General features: G+C 43.8%; 1 protein-coding gene across 2 annotated transcripts in view; it reads left to right on the plus strand.

Annotated features, from left to right (window-relative positions):
• Positions 1–23,027, plus strand: part of trrap (transformation/transcription domain-associated protein) — a 76,878-nt gene that overhangs the window by 5,203 nt on the left and 48,648 nt on the right. The window contains exons 12-40 of one of the 2 annotated variants that reach the window (XM_070990154.1): positions 677–815; positions 1,551–1,629; positions 2,215–2,449; positions 2,550–2,886; positions 3,091–3,188; positions 3,364–3,558; positions 3,707–3,898; positions 3,988–4,153; positions 4,252–4,508; positions 4,891–5,091; positions 6,335–6,486; positions 8,176–8,375; positions 8,674–8,891; positions 9,021–9,218; positions 9,433–9,693; positions 9,920–10,081; positions 10,371–10,467; positions 10,638–10,759; positions 12,031–12,201; positions 12,335–12,403; positions 13,543–13,563; positions 14,116–14,235; positions 14,689–14,808; positions 15,078–15,242; positions 15,399–15,580; positions 16,213–16,411; positions 20,692–20,820; positions 21,881–22,147; positions 22,525–22,731. In XM_070990154.1, the coding sequence (XP_070846255.1) occupies positions 677–815; positions 1,551–1,629; positions 2,215–2,449; positions 2,550–2,886; positions 3,091–3,188; positions 3,364–3,558; positions 3,707–3,898; positions 3,988–4,153; positions 4,252–4,508; positions 4,891–5,091; positions 6,335–6,486; positions 8,176–8,375; positions 8,674–8,891; positions 9,021–9,218; positions 9,433–9,693; positions 9,920–10,081; positions 10,371–10,467; positions 10,638–10,759; positions 12,031–12,201; positions 12,335–12,403; positions 13,543–13,563; positions 14,116–14,235; positions 14,689–14,808; positions 15,078–15,242; positions 15,399–15,580; positions 16,213–16,411; positions 20,692–20,820; positions 21,881–22,147; positions 22,525–22,731 (4,959 nt within the window). The remainder of the gene's footprint in view (positions 1–676; positions 816–1,550; positions 1,630–2,214; positions 2,450–2,549; positions 2,887–3,090; positions 3,189–3,363; positions 3,559–3,706; positions 3,899–3,987; positions 4,154–4,251; positions 4,509–4,890; positions 5,092–6,334; positions 6,487–8,175; positions 8,376–8,673; positions 8,892–9,020; positions 9,219–9,432; positions 9,694–9,919; positions 10,082–10,370; positions 10,468–10,637; positions 10,760–12,030; positions 12,202–12,334; positions 12,404–13,542; positions 13,564–14,115; positions 14,236–14,688; positions 14,809–15,077; positions 15,243–15,398; positions 15,581–16,212; positions 16,412–20,691; positions 20,821–21,880; positions 22,148–22,524; positions 22,732–23,027) is intronic. The other variant, XM_070990155.1, reaches the window with a different exon arrangement.

Genomic DNA, 23,027 nt, shown 5'->3' on the forward strand with positions numbered 1-23,027 from the left:
TTTTTGAAATGCATTCTCTTGTCAAATCTGACTTCACATTAACTACTAGAAAAGATCCCGAGAAGAAAGGTGTTGATTCAGTCAATCAAGCAGAAGTGTTTTGAAGCATTGTTTCCTGGATATCATTTCTTTCTGTGGGTGTCAGGTGATTGGCAGGTAGCAGAGAACATAATGTACTCATTGATATGAAGGGACCGAAGCTGGGAAGAAAAAGGATAAAACTGACACTTTGAAAAATTTAATTAAGCTTTCATATTTACTTTATTTTTTCCACACGGAACAAGACTGAATGGCACAAATAGCTTCTTCTGAAGCTGTCTCCTACTACACTGACTGTGCAGACATTATCAGGAACCGGATAAGACAACAACAATTGGTACAAACATCAAAAACACTAATAATACCACCAAAAGAACTTCTAACCCACCAAGAAGAATTCTATTAGTACAGAGTTTAGTTCACCATTGTTTGAGCTGTTACAGACACCCTGTCTGTCCAAATTAAATTGAAAGATATTAAAAACAAATATTGAATACTGATCCAAACATTTCACCCGTGTTAATATTTACTTGTGTATTATGTATTTTTGCAGGACATATTTCTTTCCATACAGTCATTTTAAAAATGAATTGTGCTTTTAATCATATGTTGTATGTGTGTGTGTCTGTCCTGTCAGGACCTGGTAGGAAAGTACTCTCAGCAGATGGTAAAGGGCATGCTGCAGCTGCTGTCCAACTGCCCCTCTGAGACTGCTCACCTCCGCAAGGAGCTGCTCATCGCAGCCAAGCACATCCTCACCACTGACCTACGCAGCCGTATGTACACACATGCATATAAACTAATGTAAAGAGGAAAGCGAGGAGACACTTTTTTAATACCGCCTCAGAATTTTCTCCTCAGTTAAAGTTGAAGAAACTTTCAGGCCAATTGTAGTTTAATGTGTTCTTCCTGGTCAAAACATTAGCAGCCCTCATTCTTGCCAAGTCACTTTTCATTTTTCGTATTTCACACTTCAGAAATAACGTTTTCATCAGCTGTCAAACTGTGGCTGTAGAACCTCATTTTGATTTGGCGACTGAGCGGTGAAAAGTGAGACTGAGTGAAATGGAATAAAAGCTCAACCACCCATCAGTTAAATCTTGAGACACAGATCCACATTTTGGATGATTTTGCTGCATTATACTGTGAGTTACTTCTGCTTCTGTGGCTCAAACCATTTCGAGTGATTTGTCTCATTTGACATTGTGGAGTTGCAGAAAACTGAGAAAGCTATCTACCCACATTTAAGTCCATGAGTTACAGTTATTATCTCGCTGCCACAGTATTGAAATTAGCAATGAGTACAGTTAGTGTTATATTTAATAAAACAAATACTTCTAATATTTTATGTATGTTTATTATTCTCTTGTCTTGTAAATATGTATTACACCAAGTGAAACACCATGCATTGCCACATGTGCACACTCATTTTTGTCCCGTCAACTTCTTTTTCAGGGACAGACCTGAAATCTTTGAATCACATTGTGAAAATGTATCCTACTGTGTTACAGAGTTTATACCTTGTATGGACAAACTTTTTGATGAAGCCATTCTGATTGGGTCTGGTTACACCGCTCGGGAGACTCTTCGGTGAGTTTTGTGTGTGTGCACCCGATCGTTTGATCTCCATGGTGTCGATGCCCTCTCTCTCTCCCTTTCTCTCCCTCTTTTGGTTGATTGCTCAGCGAGGTGCATGTTAAGTGTCCTAGTGTATTAATCAGGCAGCGCTCAGTGCTGCTGAAATTCACCGAACAGATAGCACTGTCAAGTTGCCATCTACGCACGCATCTCCAGAGGGCAGGCTGCACGCACGTCCTCCCTTAGGTCGATTTCAAAACCTTGTTGACCCTCTTCAGGTGCCAAGCTAGCTCACCTCATCAACAAAATCCCTGCCATTTCACATTAGTACTACACTGGAAACAAGGCAGTTGGCTGAGCCCTGGCAGGACTATCAGCGTCACTCATTAGTTTGCCTTCTCTGTTTCTTTTCCCCCTCACTGTTTCAGTTCTATCCCAAAGCTACTTTCCATTATCTGTCAAGCTTTTCATGACTTCTGCTAACCTGATTACTACTTTTTCTGCCTTGAAAATGTCAGTCCAGATGTCTTTTCAGCTGTTACCACTATTATAATGCTTTTCCAAATGTCAGAGGTGCATGTTTCTCTTTCTTTCCAGACCCTTGGCCTACAGCACACTAGCAGACCTGGTGCACCACGTGCGTCAGAACTTGCCCCTGACAGACTTATCCCTAGCTGTGCAGCTCTTTGCCAAGAACATTGATGATGAGTCGCTTCCCAGTAACATCCAGACCATGTCATGCAAGCTTCTGCTGAACCTGGTAGACTGCATCCGCTCAAAGTCAGAGCAGGAGAACGGCAATGGACGGGACATCCTGATGAGGATGTTGGAGGTGGGCAGCAGAGAGTTTGGATCGGTAGAGAAGATGTATGTTTCATACACACTGATGAAGGAATGTTGAGTCAATTTTCACCGTTTCCTCTACAAATCAGGTGTTTGTGCTGAAGTTTCACACCATCGCACGCTACCAGCTCGTCTCCATCTTTAAGAAGTGCAAGCCGCAGTCGGAGATGGGTGTGGTCGACCCAGGGGCGTTACCAGGGGTACCAGCCACACCCACTCCATCCACCACCCCTGCCCTTCCACCTCCCGCTCCTCCCACACCCGTTCCCGCGGCACCTCCACCCCCAACTACACCCTTTGACCGACCCGGTGAGAAGGAAGACAAGCAGACATTTCAAGTGTCGGACTGCCGAAGCTTAGTCAAGACTCTGGTGTGCGGGGTGAAGACAATTACTTGGGGCATCACCTCTTGCAAGGCCCCTGGAGGTGAGAGGGCACAGATCCATGTTCAACAGCCATGATAACATTAATCACTTTGTCTAAAAGCTAAAATCTAACTAGGTATCCTGCATGCAGTGTAAACACCTATCTATCAGTGATTGTATGGTGAAAGTTGGTTTTACATATATGCTCTACTTGACTGCCTATTTTTTATTCATTTATTTATTTATTTTTTTTAACCTTATCCAGAGGCTCAATTCATTCCTAATAAGCAGCTTCAGCCAAAGGAGACTCAAATCTACATTAAGCTGGTAAAATATGCCATGCAGGCCTTGGACATCTACCAGGTACAGCCAAAGATCTTGATTATACCATTACTGTTTTTATTTGTGCACTGATGATAAAACAAAAGTAATTTGTTTCTGTAATAAATAATCATGTAACACATGGGCCTGATAAATACCGTAATAATAATGAGGTGAACAATAGCCCAGTGTAAGAGCTTGTGTCTCTCCTGAGCAGGTACAGGTTGCCAATAACCAGCAGACGTACATCAGGGTGGCCAACTGTCAGACTGTACGCATGAAGGAGGAGAAGGAGGTTCTGGAGCACTTTGCTGGTGTCTTCACCATGATGAACCCCCTCACATTCAAGGAGATTTTCCAGACAACTGTGCCATACATGGTGGAGAGGATCTCCAAGAACTACGCACTTCAGGTACATGCTGTCTCACATATGAACAAGAAATGTGCTGTTAGTTTTATATTTTTGTCACATTTATTTAAGCAAGTTCATAAAATAGTAAGATCTTCGGTCTTGGTTCATTACTTGTGCTCAAATTTGATTTCTTGTTTTCTGTTCCTAGATTGTGGCAAATTCTTTCCTGGCCAACCTGTCAACGTCCGCTCTATTTGCCACCATCCTAGTAGAGTATCTTCTTGAGAGACTGCCAGAGATGGGCTCCAATGTTGAGCTCTCAAACCTTTACCTCAAGCTCTTCAAACTAGTCTTTGGCTCAGTGTCACTATTTGCTGCTGAGAATGAACAGATGCTGAAGGTAAGTGAGTGTTTTTGTGTCTTTTTTGTGTGGCTTGTTATTTCTTTATCTTTGTCATTCCTTACTTATGTGACTGTTTGTTTCCTCAGCCGCACCTCCACAAGATAGTGAACAGCTCCATGGAGCTGGCTCAATCAGCGAAGGAACCCTACAACTACTTCCTGCTTCTCCGGGCTCTCTTCCGGTCCATTGGTGGAGGCAGCCATGACTTGCTCTACCAGGAGTTCTTGCCCCTTCTACCTAACCTGCTGCAAGGTAAAGCATCACACGCCATCCAAAAATGTGAAAAAGTAATACTCTTTGTAATAATTTCTTCTCACCTAATTTCAAATCTCCCCTTTCCATGTTATTAGGGCTAAACATGCTGCAGAGTGGTCTTCACAAGCAGCACATGAAGGATCTATTTGTGGAGTTGTGTTTGACAGTGCCAGTGCGTCTGAGCTCCTTGCTGCCCTACTTACCCATGCTAATGGATCCGCTGGTGTCTGCCCTCAATGGCTCTCAGACTCTGGTCAGCCAGGGCCTTCGCACCCTTGAGCTTTGCGTGGACAACCTACAGCCTGACTTCCTCTACGACCACATTCAGCCTGTCAGGGCAGAGCTCATGCAGGTGGGAATTTGTTCTCATCATCAAACCAATAATTGCACTACCCAGTTGAATTTTTACTGAGCTTCTTGGCAGGACACTCTTAAATCCAAAAAAATAGCTCATTCATATCCATTCATTAGTCTATCCTCAGTGTTGCTTAGCATATCTGCCCTCTAGTGGTCAGTAGTGGAAATGGCAATATCTGTAGACAAAATGCTGAACCAGGATTTCACACACATCTGCACCACAACAGTGCTGAACTGTGAAGGGTGCTTTATACATCCATATGATCATGATTAGATTATGGGCCTTCTTTTAAGTGATACAGTGTAATTCCCTGCTTCTCTTAGTTCCTGTAAACGCTGAACCTAACATTTTCCGTCCTTCTCTTCCTGTGCTGCAGGCCTTGTGGCGTACCCTCCGTAACCCAGCTGAGAGCATCTCTCATGTAGCTTACCGGGTGTTGGGAAAGTTTGGTGGCAGCAACAGGAAGATGCTAAAGGAGTCACAGAGGCTGCATTATGTGGTAACTGAGGTCCAGGGACCTAGCATCAAGTCTGAATTTACCGACTGCAAGGCGTCCATACAGCTACCCATGGAGAAGGTAGGACTGCATTGTTGTTATTGGTAGTGAATGCTTGCATGATGCTCTCCACTTTAAGTTTTCAGAACTCTGAGGAAAATTTTTCGATGATGTCACTCAGTCTTAAGACCCCTTCTCTCCTGTTTTTACCTTTTGTTTTTCAGTTTCAGAAAGAAAGAATTAAACGTAAAAGAGCTTGATATTCCTCATTATTGTGCCCCACTGAGAGCAATATATCCTTGTCAGGGGTTTGTATGTGTGAGAGAGAGAGGGAGTGAGTGAGGAGATGTGTGTGTCCTCCAGGTAATTAAATTCATCTCCTGTTTCTCCTCCTCATCCCCAGTCAGTAATCATCAATCTAGTGTGGGCCACCATGACGGCATTATTTACTCTCACTAATGGCTGCTCCTTCTTTCTGGCTATCCGTCTGTGTGTTTGCCGTCATCATGGGCGCAGCCAGCACACACACAGACTCTCATACACTCTCACATTCTGCACACCCACATGCGCAGGATGAAGGCAAAGTCTCCAGCAGGCTCATCATACAGCCATGCAGTTAGTTGGCACATAGAGAGAATGCTGTAAGGTAGACTGAGAGATCAAACACCATTGATCTGAATACTTGAATCTCTTCAAGGTAGTTCAAAGTGTAAAAAGCACTCACACGGGATTGGAGCTGCACATCTTTGAATTTCTTCTGCGTCTTTTACCTCTTGAATCTTATTTTTTAGTGATCACTTGAGAAATGTTTTACAATAAGTATGTACTTTCAAAAGTAGAAAGCTGTGTTTACTTAGAAGTTTGCATTCATAATTTTGCTATTTTTCCCTTCAATTTCATGTGTAAGTACTGGTAATAGTGTACTTGTCAGAGCCTCAGTCCTCACATACTAATATAATGACAGGTCTATAATTCGATTATGCTGCCCTCATCTCTCCTCTCATCCCCCCTCTATTCCTGCATCCTTTTCATCGTCTCCCCTCTGTTCTGAGTGGCATTAATTAGTTCATTTTCTGCCTTTCTAAATGCCTGGCTGCTGTGGGTTGTCAGCCCATAATGTAGAAATCATAATGACCTTTTCTTGGCCAGATGGCACCCTGTGTTACTTCCTGCACATGAATCACGTGTATACTTGTATATCGCAGTTTCATTCTCATATTAATTGCTAGGGAATGTTGGCATTTTGCAGCATGGGGACTTGTCATTTAACAATATAAACGGTGAGGACTTTGAAGTAAGGTTTGTCTGGTTTATTCCTTCCAAGGCGATAGAGACAGCTCTTGACTGTCTGAAGAGTGCCAACACAGAACCCTACTACAGACGACAGGCCTGGGAGGTCATTAAGTGTTTCCTGGTGGCCATGACCAGTCTGGATGACAACAAGCACGCTCTCTACCAGCTTCTGTCTCATCCCAAGTAAGTAAACAGTCTGGTTTTTATTTTGACTGTGGCATATACATAGATATTATGGTTATTTTGGCCTTTAATTATAGTGCATTGATTCAGTTCAGCTCTAATGCAGTATTCAATCCAAAATTATAGATGGATGACTTTTTTAAATTAGGATAAACGGGGCTATGCTGACCTGGCTAGCTATTCAGGACATTTTCAGTATTTTCATATTTATGTTTCGTGTGTCTCTATCAGAATAATATAGATTGCTGCTTAAGTCTACATAAATGGCAGGAGGTGATAAAATACCTTTGCCATGGAGGCCATACACAGCCAAGTCTTCAATCAACCCCCCCCCCCTTTTAACCTTTACTTGACTCAACTTGACCTGGACCTCTATCCCTGCCCATTGCTCACCCCACCATTCCTCACCAGCGCTGTGCTTCTATTCCCCCTTCTCCATTACCTCCAGTGCTGTCCCGCCACCTGCTGACGTCTCCCGCTTTCACTCTCTCATGTCACGTCTTCACCGCTCTCCCCACTCCACACTGCCTCATCAATTCCGTCTCAAGACCGGGATTTGCTAATTACATGCTCACAGCCCCTCACCTCCACGCCCCCTCTGGCAGGCTTCAGTGCGAGGCAGAGACACATACATGAACAGACAAACAGGAAGTGGGGGTTGGTTGTCGGGTGGGTTAGTCACATTACCATCATTGATCCCCGGGCAGGAGCTAATTGACTTTCCCCTGTCTGTTTACGCTACACCATGCCCCTTACACTCTCCTGTCATTATGCACTAAATCACACATGCACACGAATACATCCGTGTGCACATGTCTGCGGGGATAATGAAGTGTGTCAGTTATGATCAGGGGGCTTGCACCTGCCCCCTCCTCTTGTCAGATAGCTCCATTTGCAGAGCCCTCTCTCTTGAAAGATTTTGTCTCCTTCATTCTCTCCCTGCCTTCCTTCATTTTCTTCGCACCAACTGTCTTTGCCTCGCTATTTGGTCACCGTAAGTGTAGCCTTTCAGTTTTCCAAGGAAAAGAAAGGATACATCCAGTCATGAAATGCCAACAGGGGAGAACGTATCGGCGTTGGTGTGGCAGGCCCCTGAATGAGTGAAGGCCAATCGATCTGACATTCTGTCAGCCATGCCACCTCCCTGCTTTCTCCACCCGCCAGGTTCCTCGCTCAACTCTTCCTTTCCTCTCAGTTTTCCCCCTCTCTCTCTCTCTCCCCCTCCCTCCCTCCCTCCTCCCTTCTTCCCTCCTCCTCCGAAGAGTTGTCTCTTAAATGGCAATAATGAAACAAAGCGATCCATCAGGTCTGCCCCTGGCGTGTGGCATTATAAAACACAAGCTCAAGCATGGAGAAAACAGCTGCTCAATCACACCACGGCCCAGTTGCCTTCAGCTGCAGTAAATAACAAAAATACCAACAGGGAACAAAGAGGGAGGCAGGGGAATAGAACGGCAGAAGGAGCTAAGAGGGGAGAGGAAAATTTAAGGACAAAGAGAATCAGAGTTCCAGGTGCGGGGACTGCAGACTTGGATCTTTATTTTGAAATATTGGGAAAATGGGTTGAAGCCAAACCACTGAATGATTTTTGAAATTAAAGAAAGTTTCAGTACCACTGCCGCATGGTATTACATTGTCCTTGTTAATATGTGGTCCTTTAATTCATTGTGTGGCTTTCTTTCCCTTTAGCTTCACTGAGAAGTGGATCCCTAATGTCATCATCTCTCACCGCTACAAAGCACAAGACACGCCTGCCCGCAGAACGTTTGAGCAGGCCCTGACTGGGGCGTTCATGTCTGCTGTGATAAAAGACCTGAGGCCCAGCGCACTGCCCTTTGTGGCCAGTCTGATTCGCCATTACACCATGGTCGCTGTGGCTCAGCAGTGTGGTGAGGGACTGGTGCTCTTCATACTCTCTGTGTCTGATATTAGTTTTTATTTTGCGCTGCCTTTGGAATTTATTCCCAGCTGCACAAGAAAATGAATCAATTTTCAACCTTTGCCCTCTCTCTTTCTAGTTTTATTAGAATTAAGGGCTTTTTCATTTTGCATTTGAGGCAGCATAAAGAGATAAGAGAAGTTATGTGTGTTATAACACATAGGCGTGGTTGTTTTAATCTATATTAAAACTTTCATATTTCACATTAAACTGGACTCCTCTCCTCTGGTCTTCCCCCTTCATCCCAGGTCCGTTCTTGCTGCCATCCTACCAGCTGGGCAGCCAGCCAAGCACAGCCATGTTCCACAGTGAGGAGAATGGCTCAAAGGGCATGGATCCACTGGTACTGATTGATGCCATAGCTATCTGCATGGCCTATGAGGAGAAGGAGCTATGTAAGATTGGAGAAGTGGCCCTCGCTGTCATCTTTGACGTCGCCAGTATCATCCTCGGCTCCAAGGAGAGGGTAAGTCACTGGGAGCAGGGTTGAGTTATTTGTAACTCACAGTAAATTATTTCACTCAGTTGTCTAACAAAGCAACTATGTGACAGTGGCAGTCAGTCAGTCATCTTAGCCTCTTGTCTTCATCCTCAGGCATGCCAGCTGCCCTTGTTCTCCTACATTGTGGAGCGTCTTTGCGCCTGCTGCTATGAGCAGGCCTGGTATGCCAAGCTAGGCGGTGTGGTGTCCATCAAGTTCCTGATGGAGAGACTGCCTCTGATCTGGGTGCTGCAGAACCAGCTCACCTTTCTCAAGGCCCTGCTGTTTGTCATGATGGACCTCACTGGAGAGGTGAGGGGAAATAGCTGAATAATGTAACATTCAGCAAATCATTTCAAGATCAGTAGAAAGATTTAGCTGCCTCCATTTTTTGTCAGCTTTTATCTTCTCATGATGTTTTACAAAGGCTTGCAGTGGCAGCAGTGTAACAACTTTCCTCCCGTGTTGCACCACTGTACTCTCAGTGCAGTGGCATTGTACTTACTACCTTATTGATTTTCATAAGGTGTCAAATGGAGCAGTAGCCATGGCTAAGACCACCCTGGAGCAGTTGCTTGTGCGCTGTGCCACTCCACTGAAAGATGAAGAAAAGACGGAGGAGCTGCTGGCTGCGCAGGACAAGTCTTTCCACATGGTCACGCATGACCTGGTCCGAGAGGTCACCTCCCCAAACTCGACTGTCAGAAAGCAGGCCATGCACTCCCTGCAGGTGTTAGCCCACGTCACCGGCAAGAGTGTTACTGTCATCATGGAACCACACAAAGAGGTAAAACCATGACTGTGAAGTTCTCTATTACCTTATATTATGATTTAGTGCTATGATGTAAAATGCACCTGTCCCTTCAGCTTAAACACAAAATAGCCTTAAATCAAGGACTATGTCTGATCATCTGAAAGTGATGCCTTCTGATAGCCTCTCAAATTTTGAAACTACATTTCAGAGTGAAATACAAAATGCCTTGTAATCCCCATTAATGAATTGTTTTCTTCAGGTGTTACAAGATATGGTTCCCCCCAAGAAACACCTTCTCCGCCACCAGCCTGCCAACGCCCAGATCGGCCTGATGGAGGGCAACACCTTCTGCACCACCCTGCAGCCCCGCCTCTTCACAATGGACCTCAACGTCATGGAGCACAAGGTCTTCTACACAGAGGTATGCAAGATGCAGAAGTCACTAACATTAATTAAATCTACTTTTCCTATTTGTCTTTTCTACCACATGTTCATGTATATTGTTGTTTTAAATGGCCCTTTATACAAACAAATTGAAGCACAGTGTAAGCTTGTTGTTTTCCATATTATTTAAATGAGATTTTGCACAGTTATATGGTGCAAATTCATCTTAGACTCAGATCTTACATATAGAAGCTAGAAATGTGTGTGCATCCATGTTGAACATTTTACAGATGTGACCATGGTCTGTGTTTTCTCTCTCCTCCCAGCTGTTGAACCTGTGTGAGGCAGAGGATGCTGCTCTGATGAAGCTGCCCTGTTACAAGAGCCTCCCCTCCCTGGTTCCTCTCCGCATCGCCGCTCTCAGTAAGAAAGCCCTGTTGAACTTGATACTGGTCCCTTGCATTGTTGAAATTTTGCAATTGATGCTCAATCGTGTTTTGTGATCAAGTCCTTCTGAATTAAGCTAAATATCGGAAATTTGCAGTCTGTTAATAATTCATTAGACGTTAATGGTGTGACTATTGTCTGTTTAGATGCCCTGGCAGCTTGTAATTACTTGCCACAGTCCAGAGAGAAGATCATTGCTGCCCTTTTTAAAGCCCTCAACTCCACCAACAATGAACTGCAGGAAGCGGGTGAAGCTTGTATGAGGAAGGTCAGTTCAGCATCTCCGAACTGTTTCGTGTTGCTTCATAATTGGTTGAGATTTTGTTAACACAGTACGCCATGACTTAAAGTATGTGCAAGATGTCACCTGCTTTGTCACCTGCTATCTTGGCATCTTCACATTAGCAGCCAGTTTATTTTTCACTTGGCTTGGCATTTCAAGGGTTATTCGTTTGCTTAGAAAGCGCACTGCCTGTGTTGTATCTGTGAACAAAAACACAGCCTGCCGTGACCCACAGTGGCCTTTCTAAATCTGGATTTAAGACTCTGCCCTTAAGATATGAGGCAGTCTACCTGAGATCAGACCCATGAATTTGGTGGCACCCTTTAAATTCTCCCTAAAACTACATTTTCTGCACCTTTGAAATGGCCCTCTACCGTGCCACTGATATGCTTTATTATCTTGTTTTCCATTGTCCTCTTCCTTCCTGCTTCATTAGGCTTTTATCTGTATCAGTCATGTCATTTACCATCTCTGAAGTCCTTTGTTACTCCTCCCCTCATACCATTTCCCCACCCAGTTATCTTCGTATGGACCTCCCTCTTCTTTATCACTCTCCCTGAACCATTCCCGCCTCTATTCATCAATGTAACCATACAATCTAAGCCTCTATCCATCTACCCCCAGCTCTTTGTCTCCTTGCTTCCATTTCTATGTCCTTCATTTTCTTTCTTTTCCACCGTCACTCCTTTTCACTATCCTGTGATTTTTATTTATTTATTTATTTTACCAAGCCCCTCTGTGCTCTCTCCATTCTTTCCTCACTGCCCTGCTAGCACTAATGAGCATTGCCATGGCCCGATCGATACAGGATGGAGTGTTTGTTCTCAGCACTGAGAGGAAAATGAATGTGGCTGCCATGCATCATTCCCTCCCGACTGTGTGAGGGTGTGGGTGTGCATCATCCGTGTTTGGTGTTGGCATGTGTGCTTGTTTATGGCTGGTCATACCCTCATTTGAGTGGCCTTAGTTCCTTTAATGGAGACACATGGGGTGGTGCTCAGTTCATGGGGCTGGAAAACCTGACAAGGCCAGAGAAAAACTGATTTGTGGAAGGGAAATTAAAATGATTTGGTTTAACAAATTTTGTGGAATGTTTAATTTTGTGGAATGTTTGCCAACATCGGAGCAGTGCGAGCCTGTATTCTGAGTCACGAAAATAACACAAGCTCATTCTGTGGAGGTGTATTTGCAAACTGCTTTTTACAATATTCAAGATATTAAAACTTTCTGGAATGTTTCCTTGTTCTCTGCTTTAGTTCCTGGAAGGTGCAACTATCGAGGTGGACCAGATCCACACTCACATGCGCCCCCTACTGATGATGCTGGGAGATTACCGCAGCTTGACCCTCAACGTGGTGAACCGCCTCACCTCCGTCACACGCCTTTTCCCCAACTCCTTTAATGACAAGTTCTGTGATCAGATGATGGTGAGACACTTCAACCTCCGTCCTTTCCCACATCTCACAACATCTAAAATGTATTTATTGCTTGAATCTCTTCAGTAAATATTTGGTCCTCGCTGGTGCCGTGTTCAGTCTTATCTCTGTCTGTCTCCCTCAGCAACACCTGAGGAAGTGGATGGAGGTGGTTGTAATAACACACAAGGGAGGACAGCGCAGTGATGGCAGTGTAAGTATACACAGATACACAGACAGTCCCATACACACACGTCACAGCACTGAGAAATTTAATACAAGAAGCTTTCATCAGTCATAACATGTAGATGCGTCTTGCTTCTTTCACCTACTTATGTATGATGATAGATAAAAGCAGTCATAGCCTATTGGAGCAGCTCAGTATAGCTGTCTTCTGGCACATTTTTTTTGTTCAGTTGATTTGACTTGCCTAAACCAAACAGCACTCACAGAAAGGGCAGAGAAGTCGCCCCTTATACACACAAAGCCATAGTCACATGTAGTCAACACCTCCTCAATGTGGACTCCTCCCAAATGAGTTGTGAGTGGCCATATTACAATCAATGATTAATTAGGCGCCAGGCAGGCGGTGGTGGGCCCAGCGCTGCGTCTCCTCATTATCTCCCCGACAGATAACCTTGTATAGACAGAGAAAAGGTGAGAGAGGAGGGGGGGGGAGCAGCTGCCTCTCCCTCAGAAATAATATCCATTTTTTCCTCCCTTCTCCTTATGTGGGTTCTTCTTGCCGCATCTCAAAATGGTGTGTTTAATTAGATGCAAATTGGCCCTTTGTCTTTCCCTCCCTCCAACTCGTGGTCATTGTGTGTGTTGACAGCAAGGCTGGCAGCGACAATAAAGCCTGGGTCAGCGGGTCAATTAGCTAAGCCTGATAAAGACAAAAACTAGAGAAAGAGGAATGCGGCCGGCCTGACGAGGATGGTCTGAAGACATGTAGGCATCGAAGAGGGTTTGATAGAGGGGAGGAGAATGTGGATGAAAGAAAACAAAACTATTTTAATTTGACTGAAAGAGTCTAACAAAAAACAAAATGTCAGTTCCTGTACTCATGACCTGATATCTGTCAGAGGAATGTTTTTCCTCCAAATGCCACAGATTCTGTGCTGCTTGACTAGCGTTCTTGTACGGCCCCTGCCCCGTTATCCACCTGCTGCCGAGAAAAGTTGTTCTCGAGGTCACTTGCAAAGGTTGCTGCTGGCTCCCCATCCATTTCATTATCACCCTGTCTTATCTGCTCACCTTCCATATGGAACAAAGACAGACAACACACAGCCACACAAAAATGCACACATACTGCTCTGCTGACTCTGATCATTGTCTCCCGTTCCGGTACAGCCTGCGTTGGAGGGCGTTGAGGTGAGATGTGACCTGGTGTTGCGCCCTCTGTTGGTGACTCTCTGTCAGTGATCTGAACTTAGTTGAACCAATGTTGTGCTGGTGAATTGAACCAATGTCGTTGTAGTGGTGCTGGTGGAGTTGCCCTGTATTTCTGTGTCCGTGTGTCTGTGGTCGTCTTCAGAAATGTTGCTGTCACCTCAGCCTGGCTCTAAATTCACATTTTGACTGTTATAGAAATTTCCAATTCTCCCCCTTTCCCTTTTGACTTTTGCACTCCAATGTATCGATAATACAAGGTTTCTGACAATTATCATGAATACTATCCTCTATTTGTTTTTACCCCATGCAAATGTAATCCAAGAACTCATGCAAGTGTGGTGTGCACAGCTACCTAATGAGCACTGATTGCATTTTCAGTCATTTGACTAAGATTCATCTTCGTCTTTCCACAGTGGCCGTCCATCAAGACTGTCTGTCAGAAAATATACCCGTGTTTACTTCCATCATCTTACCCAGGATTTAATTCACTCCCTTCTTTTCTCCGCTCTTTTTCTCTGACTCTTTCTCCAGGAGATGAAGATCTGCTCTGCCATCATTAACCTTTTCCACCTAATCCCAGCCGCACCTCAGACTCTGGTCAAACCTCTGCTGGAGGTGGTCATGAAAACGGAGAGGGCCATGCTCATAGAGGTAGGCTCCACACCATGACTGACTTGTTATTCGTTGTAGTGTTCCTTGGACTTGCACAAGCAGTCATAACATGTAGATGAATCAAATAAGAAAAGGGATGAGGATGAGGAAAATGGCTTGATAAAGAAATGACCATAGTTACGTTAAGGATGTTACAGCTTGAAAAAGGAGCATTGATATTCCTTAAGATATTTTATAGGTGAAGGAAGCGATGCAAGATAATTTTAAATAAGTATATGTCTGAAACTCTCTTGATTATCACATATTAATTTTTCCATCGTGGGATAAGCTTCCTAATCCTGTTTGATTTATATCTGATGCTTAGTGTTAAAACTCTGCTATGAAGCACAGATCTTCACATAAAGTGACTAAATCTAAATCTGCATTTTCTTTTTTCTGCCTGTTTCCTTTGCTATTCGTCCTGTCCTCGCTCACTCATCCCTCCTGTGCCAGGCCGGCAGTCCTTTCAGGGAGCCTTTGATCAAGTTCCTCACGCGTCACCCGTCTCAGACAGTGGAGCTTTTCATGATGGAGGCTACGCTGAACGACCCTCAGTGGAGCCGCATGTTCATGGTCAGACACTGGCAACTCTAAGAAGCAGTCCTCTCAGGCTTTTCATTGACACATTTGCCATTAAAACAGCATTTTGCTTCCCCAGTAATGGGCTATAATCATGAATATGGATTTGAGGCTCTTTGGTCCTGTTAAGACCAAATTTAGATGGATCTGTATTATGTTTCTTTACATTTGTTGCTACAGTTGTGCAGTGAAAATGGTTCTCTCCAGTCTTACTCATGTAATTTTGTGTTAAACTTACAGTATCTGTGTATGTTCATGTGCAGAGTTTCCTGAAACACAAAGATGCCAAGCCACTAAGAGACGTCCTGGCCTCTAATCCAAACCGCTTTGTCCCCCTGTTGGTTCCCGCTGGCACTGGAGCAACTGTTCGACCTGGATCTCCCTCCACCACCACGGCCAGATTGGACCTACAGTTTCAGGCTATCAAGGTATACATATTTTCATTACAGTTTGAGCATTTTTACATCTTGTGCACACACTTATTATACATTGTATCTTGCCAAATCAGGTGTATATATGTGTACGTAATTCTTAATAATTCCATCACCTACAATCTTTTTTTCTTCTTCATCCCCTCTGGCCAGATTATTAGCATCATAGTGAAGAATGATGAGGGTTGGCTGGCAGGGCAGCACTCCCTGGTCAGCCAGCTGAGGCGAGTCTGGGTCAGCGAGGCCTTCCAGGAGAGACATCGCAAAGACAACATGGCAGCCACCAACTGGAAGGAGCCCAAGCTGCTGGCTTACTGCCTGCTTAGCTACTGCAAGTATGTGCATTTGTTCAAATTGTAATGGGGATGGAAATTGCATTGTGTTGAATAATGTTGTCGTAAGACCTGAAAATGGATATTTGGTGTGAAAATCTGTGTTAGGAAGTGATGATGATGAGCCTTTGGGCTAAGCATTACTCTGAAATTAACAATGCTAACAGGAGAGTGAAAAAGACTGGATGACTCAAATGCCTTTTTGAGTTACATACACTTTAGAGTATATATGTAGAGTTAGTGTATGTGCTTTAAGTTAATAATGGAAATTTTTTAAGTTAGTTAATGGAATTCAGATTATGAATGACCTTCTCACCTCTCCTCTCTGTCTGAGCACAGAGAAAGTGCTAAAACACTTGGTGCACTAGGCACTAAACAGATGTTTATTTCAGACCCTCCAATTAACCCCCAACCACTCCAGCCAGTAATCTTAGAGCGTTTGTGTGGTCAGTCCACTTGCTTTTCATACACAAAGGTTTATTTTGTGTCTTCAAAGAGTGCAAAACTGTCTGATTACCTGAGTGACATTGGTATGTAAGATTATTTGACACGTCTTGCTTACAAGATCACTGCTGTTGCCATTAGACGCATCTCATTCTGTGTATTGAGTTACTGACCCCCTGTCTCCCCCATAGGTGTAACTACTCAGAGATCGAGCTGCTGTTCCAGCTGCTGCGGGCCTTTACTGGCCGCTTTTTATGCAACATGACCTTCCTGAAGGAGTATATGGAGGAGGAGATCCCCAGGAAGTACTCCATTGCACAGAAACGCGCCCTGTTCTTCCGCTTCGTTGAGTTCAATGACCCACACTTCAACGATGAGCTTAAAGCTAAGGTACGTGCAAAGGCAATCACAGAGAGAAAGTTTATTTATGATCACAGACTATAGGGAGCTGAAATTCCCAGTGACCATGTTTTGGAACTACCATTCAGTCTTACAGTCTTACTAACCACGTGGGGAAATGACCAATATTTGACTTGTGTAGATTGTACAACACCCAGCCCACCATTTGTGAGTCTACAAGTTGAAATATGGAGAGAATAAGCTTCATCTGATGGATTAATTTGGATGTTTTTTTCTGTACAATGTGTGAAATGTCAAAATCTTGAACCTGAGTTGTTATAGAGTGAGAGAGAGAAAATAGAGTTATTTTCAGTGAAACACTAACATTTCAAGGGAGGGATGAAGGACTCTTTGTTTTTGCTGTTATGTCTTCTCCTTTGTTCTAATAGAGAACTTTACTCTTTTTTTGGTCTTGTAAATCCCGCTAAAGGAAAAAAGTGGTTTTGGTAGCTTGAAAGCTCTTGAAAATAGCTTGAATCTTACTCTGAGACTGCTAGCACTATGTCTTAAAAAGCTATATAGACTCTGAAAATCTTTGATTGAGAATTGATCTTTCACTCCTTAAACGAATGATTCGTTAGCATGTCGCAAAATCCTCTGAGCATCTCCTCAGCTTGCTTACTTTGCTTCCTCGGTGTGGGACCTGACGTGTGTGACTTTTATGGTTGGTGTGTTTTGTACCAGAAGTTCTTTGATAGAGTCAGGAAGGTCGTTTTGTCTGGTTCCAGACCCTCAGAGGCTCACAGATGAATGCTTCTGTCCTCTGTACCTGACCTGCTGCTGCAAGCATTACAATCATTGCTGCTTTTTAATTAAGCCCACTCTCCTGCATGCATGCTCACCCACACAGACGCACACACACACACACACACACACACACACACACACACACACACACACACACACACACACACACACACACACACACACACACACACACACACACACATTTTGCATAGCTGTAACACACGCACACAACTGGGCACAGAGGAGCAACAGCACTGCTGTTAAGTACAAACGGGTCAGTGGGGAAGGCCTGCCCTGGCAGGCTATAGCACATAGCCAAATGGCTGTATGGCAAGAACACACAGACACACACACAAGAAGCTGGCAAGTGCTTCCAGACCCCCAAATCCAAGGACATACACTTCAGTTTGCATTGCTTCAGCGCCATATGGGCTGAGGAAAGAGGGAGACAAAATAAAGGCGGGGAAGAGAGAGTCCAGCAAACTCACTCTGCTGTGTCTTTCCAGGACAAATTGCTGTGTTTGAATTTTTTGCAGAGCAGAGTTCATTCACTTAGCTATCGGAGCCGCAACACCCCGCCCCCAATCAGGATTTTGCCCATATTGTTGTTTTTGCCTTAATTGTCCTCCTCTGGTGTGCAGCAGATGCCAGCTGTGTTTTTGAGGTGGAGAGACAGACAGATAGAGACAGACGGACAGAGAGAGAGAGAGAAAGCGGATGTGTGTCTGTGGGAAAATATTTGTGTTCATTGGTGTACGAGTCGTGAGCAAGAGAATGAGTGTGGGTGTTACCTCCACTGACATTTAAATAATTGCCTTTAGCATTTTTCCCAGAAGCATAATAACACAGGGAAATGTGTGTGCGTGTGTGTTCTCAATATGCCTGGCAGTTAGATAGAGGCTGAGGTTCTTGTGTAGCATCACAGGAGTCTGGGAGAGAATTTCACTTTAAAGCGAGACACAGTGCGTGCGTGCGTGCGTGCGTGCGTGCGTGCGTGCGTGCGTGCGTGCGTGCGTGCGTGCGTGCGTGTGTGTGTGTAAAAGAGAGAGGGAGAGAGACCGTGTGGGACAGCAGCAATGAATCATCTATGATGGCACAGACTGACCTCATGCTGCTCCCGTATCCCTTCTTTTGTTTTATCCAAACAGTTCTTACAGAAAACCACTTTTGTGCTGCTTTTTCATTGAAAAGGGTTTGACTATTCGTGCAACAGATTTCAAGCAGACAAACAAACAAGTGTAGGAAATTAATGAAGCGCAGCGAGTCTGTTTCACATTCTGCGACCTCTTTTTTTGTTTCCGACATGACATACGGTGTAGCAGTAAGTATCTTCTGGCTGTGCGTGTATCATCTCCTCAGTGGAGATTGAAATCACACTGCAGTGTTAAAAACACATTTTTGTTAGTTGCTGTACCTGTTACACACCTCTGTGTGCTTCTGTCATGTGTATGTGAACACAAAAGCTTTTTTCACTCATGTTAGAATTGTTAATTGTTTGATTTTGTGTTTGGAAATTACAAATGAAACCATAACAAAGAAAAATAATGCCAAAGTACTTTTTAAAACAGTTTAATAAAGTACAGCAATTTCAAGAGATTAGTGCGACTGTATTACCATCATAGATTAATTGCCTTTTTTCTTAGCTTGCCCAAGCAGTCAGATTTAGACAAATAACAAAACCAGTTGAATAAATCACATTACACAGCCCTGCAGGGATGATGTATTTTTGTAAGCCAATCTGGAAGTTAGCATCGCCCCGGTCCCCTCGACAAAATCCCACCGGAATATTTCCATTGGATTTTGGTAATGTGCCATACAAAAGTTTAGGGTACTTTAACATTTGATAACAGCTTCATTCGCCAGAAGTAAAAAGCTAACGTTAAAATATAAATGAACTACACGACGGTTACATGCCTTCATTGTCACCACTAGACTTCCTGCTACATTATACCATACACACTTAACTACAGAGTGATAAACCAGGAAGTTGGAAGGTTTAGGTTTATATACTTTGCAAGAGCAGGAGTACAAACACACCAAGGCTGTAAAGGCAGACAAGCAAGTAGATGAGTTTTCATGTGTACCCTGATGATGTTTATTGTCCCCGACAACCTCTGCAGTCTCATTAATCACGTTAGCCTTCTTTAAGGCATGTTAAAGCGTCAGAATTCATCAGTTGGGTATTTACTGACATATTTTATGTCATAAGGCATCTAACCAAACTTTAAGATGAGGGAACCAGAAGTGAAACAATGCCGTGTGTTTCATTCAAGACTTCCTGTGACCCCCACCATCACTATCTCCCTCCTATTGTGGTTGTGTTGATGCAGTGTCACTAGGGTTCCTCACACACACACACATACACACTTGTCACTTGTTAAAAGGCATGGAAATGATTTTAAGTTAATTAAGACACCTGCAGAACAAGATCTAGGCTACTCGCATTGTGAGTGCACATGTACACCAACACACACACCCTGCAAGAGCGCAACATCTTCTGGCATCGCAGAAATACTCGGTGATCCTACAGTGATTGATGCCAGAGAGGCTTACAATTAATAGGAACAGATGAGACCGAAGAACAGACTGGTGCTCCATGCATTTCCTTTGTCTTCATTCAGGGGTACGTGTGTTTCCGCATTCGTGTGTGAGTCTATCACCCATGCATGTACATTGTGCAGAGAGTGTGTGTGTGAATGATGTGCTAATGGAGCAACTTGAACATATGCTCCCACAGCTCATTCTCCACCGAGCGATGCCCTGCCCCCCCTCCCAATGATGGATTAAATAGGAGGGTTCATTAACAGATAGCAGCTTGTTTAATAAATGCAGTCGTTAGCTATATTGTGGTTGGGTTATCCTGCATTTTACTAGCTAATCAAGCCTTTGTCTTAACCAAATCCCTGATAACAATCCATGCGGGGTTCAGGGTGTTCGTAAATTGCATTTTAAGCTTCATCTCAGCGGTAGTTGAGATTTTTATTTCTTTTTTTAGTTATTTGTATTTTTGCTCTCAGTACTTACGGATTAAGAGAACATATTCTGATTCTTTAGTGTTGTCTCAATAGTAGAGTGGTTCTTGAAATGTCACACCGTTTTTGTTACCATTGTTTTGGACATTTGACATTGTTGTGAGTCAAGTCTGTCTTTATGCCCCCAAGTTCTTTTTTTCCCTTTAATGAATCTAAGTTTCTTCCCCTGTTATTATCAATCTGAAAAGGACCTGTGTCCCTCTGATTTTAGAATAGATTGTTGAGTCGATGAGTATTTCATCACTTAATTATGTGCCATGGAAAGCTGAGAGTGTGCAGATTTTTCATTTATGCAGCTTTTGAAAGACCTCACCAGGTGATTTCACTGATTAGTTTCTCCCTTCTTGAAGGTGTGCTATCGGTGAAATCATCCACTGTAGTCTTTGCAAACCTGCAGGAGTGAAGGTTGCATTTTCCCTTAAGTAAGTGGAAAAATGTTTTGGGCTTTTGTCATCAGTAAAATCATTTCAATATATTTTGCCTGTTTCATAGGTGCTCCAGCACATCCTGAATCCAGCCTTCCTCTACAGCTTTGAGAAGGGAGAAGGTGAGCAGCTGCTTGGACCGCCCAACCCTGAAGGAGACAATCCTGAGAGCATTACCAGTGTCTTCATCACTAAGGTACACATCTACACATGCACTTGCGGAAGTTCTTTTTCCTCCTCCTATCAACATCTTTCCTCACATTCAGGCTCCTCACTTGTCCCCCCCTTCTTCCTTTGTTCATTACTCAACAGCTCTGTCTCTCCATCTGTCTCTCTGATTTCATTACCTGCTGCGTTTCCTCTCATAATGTCTTATCAGTACAGCACATCTCCATACTCTCAGTCATCATCAGCTACATCCCACTTACTCGGAGTCTTCTTCTCTCATGTTCTCCACACGTTACATGATCACTTAATTGCTGTCAGTTCCATCTCTCTCTTCTTCCTATTTGTCTCTTCCATCTGTCTTTGTTTTTCTCCTGCTCTTCCACTGGTTTCTCTTTCCATCACATTTAATTCATCAGGCCAGACTATAATTCCTGGTGTAAATGTCAGGGTGAGACCATGCTAAAGGTCAGCGTGTTTGTTTGTGCTTTGGCAGATCTCATCACTGAGTAACACCAGTCCTAATGGCTGCTAATGGCTCCTCTACGGTCTGGTTAAAACTCATTTCCTCACTCACCTCCCTCTCTCTGTGTGCCCTCTTCCCCTCTGTACCTTTCTGCAGGGAATTCAGATGGTGATGGGTATTTTGAATGGGGAGCTGTCTTTTTATAAGAGCTTTTCAGTACATGAAAAACTGTATTGCTGCCGTGGTGGAGGTCATTTAAATGTAATTTCAGCAAGTAAACACTAGTCAGAACTAAGTATACTGTGGCATTTCAGGTAAACAGTATGTTCAATCAAATGCGTTTCACATGTGGTGCATTAAATAATCCAAGACTTCTATTGACCTCTGTTGGCACCTGGTAAGAATTACAGCCACACCAACAGAACTCAGACATTTTTTTTCTACACACAAACGATTGTGTATTTGTTTTATACACAAAACATCTCACTACCTTGAAAAATAATTGTTGATCAACTTGAACAACTCTGCAGATACACAGTCTATGATCTGGCCATGGGCAGCAACAACTGTACCCATTTCCCTTTAAACCGCCTTTAATCCCACATCTCTCCCATCTGTCTCCAAGGTTCTGGACCCGGAGAAGCAGGCTGACCTGCTGGACTCACTGCGAATCTGCCTACTGCAGTTCTCCACCCTGCTGGTGGAGCACGCACCCCACCACATTCATGACAACAACAAGTCACGCAACAGCAAACTGCGGCGTCTCATGACCTTCGCCTGGCCGTGCCTGCTGCCCAAAGCCTGCGTGGACCCTGCCTGTAAATACAGTGGTCATTTACTTCTGGCCCATATCATTGCAAAGTTCGCCATTCACAAGAAGATTGTCCTGCAGGTGAGGAGGAGAAACTCAGTGGAGTGTGGGTTTAACTTAAAGTAAACATGGCGAAAAACAGACAAAAGAAATAAGACAAGACTCAGCTGAAATGAGATTACAGCAGAAATATTCAAGATAAAAAGGAAGAAACTTAGAATGAGAAGAACAAGATATGTTGAAGTAGTATTTGTACAGAAAATGACACCATGGTAAGTGTGTGCATGTAAGAAAGTAGTAGTAGTAGTAGTATTCTGTCAATGAAATATGAATGTACTGGAAGACAGTTGCAGTAGATAAAGGCTCCATTAAAAATACATAAGAATTAGTAGAATAAATGGTGCAGGAAAAAAATGTATATTAAAAAATGCTTTACCGTACCTTTCCCCCCTTCCCAGGTCTTCCACAGCCTGCTGAAGGCTCACACCATGGAGGCCCGGGCCATCGTACGGCAGGCCATGGCCATCTTGACCCCAGCTGTGCCCGCCCGCATGGAGGATGGCCACCAGATGTTGACCCACTGGACTCGTAAAATCATTGTGGAGGAGGGACACACTGTGCCGCAACTGGTCCACATACTGCATCTCATCGTGCAGCATTTCAGGGTCAGCACGTACAAAAGAACACACGCAGAAATGAAGAGTTTGTCAATAGTGCACTTCTTTCTGTCCACCACTATTGAATATATTGATTCCCAGCATTTGCATACGGGCCGGGTGGGGCAGACAGAGCAGGGCAAAGACAGAGACAAAACAAATTGGATTTCTGTCCCTGTACTGAACGATAATTAAGAAGGACTTGTCTGAACACCAACTAAGTAATACATTTTTATCGTATACTTTACATTTTATGGTAAACCAGGGTAAGCTAAGTGTGAGGGCAACTGCCACTTTTGGGTACA

Source organism: Chaetodon trifascialis, chromosome 21 (assembly GCF_039877785.1).
Source record: "Chaetodon trifascialis isolate fChaTrf1 chromosome 21, fChaTrf1.hap1, whole genome shotgun sequence".
Lineage (NCBI taxonomy): Eukaryota > Metazoa > Chordata > Actinopteri > Chaetodontiformes > Chaetodontidae > Chaetodon > Chaetodon trifascialis.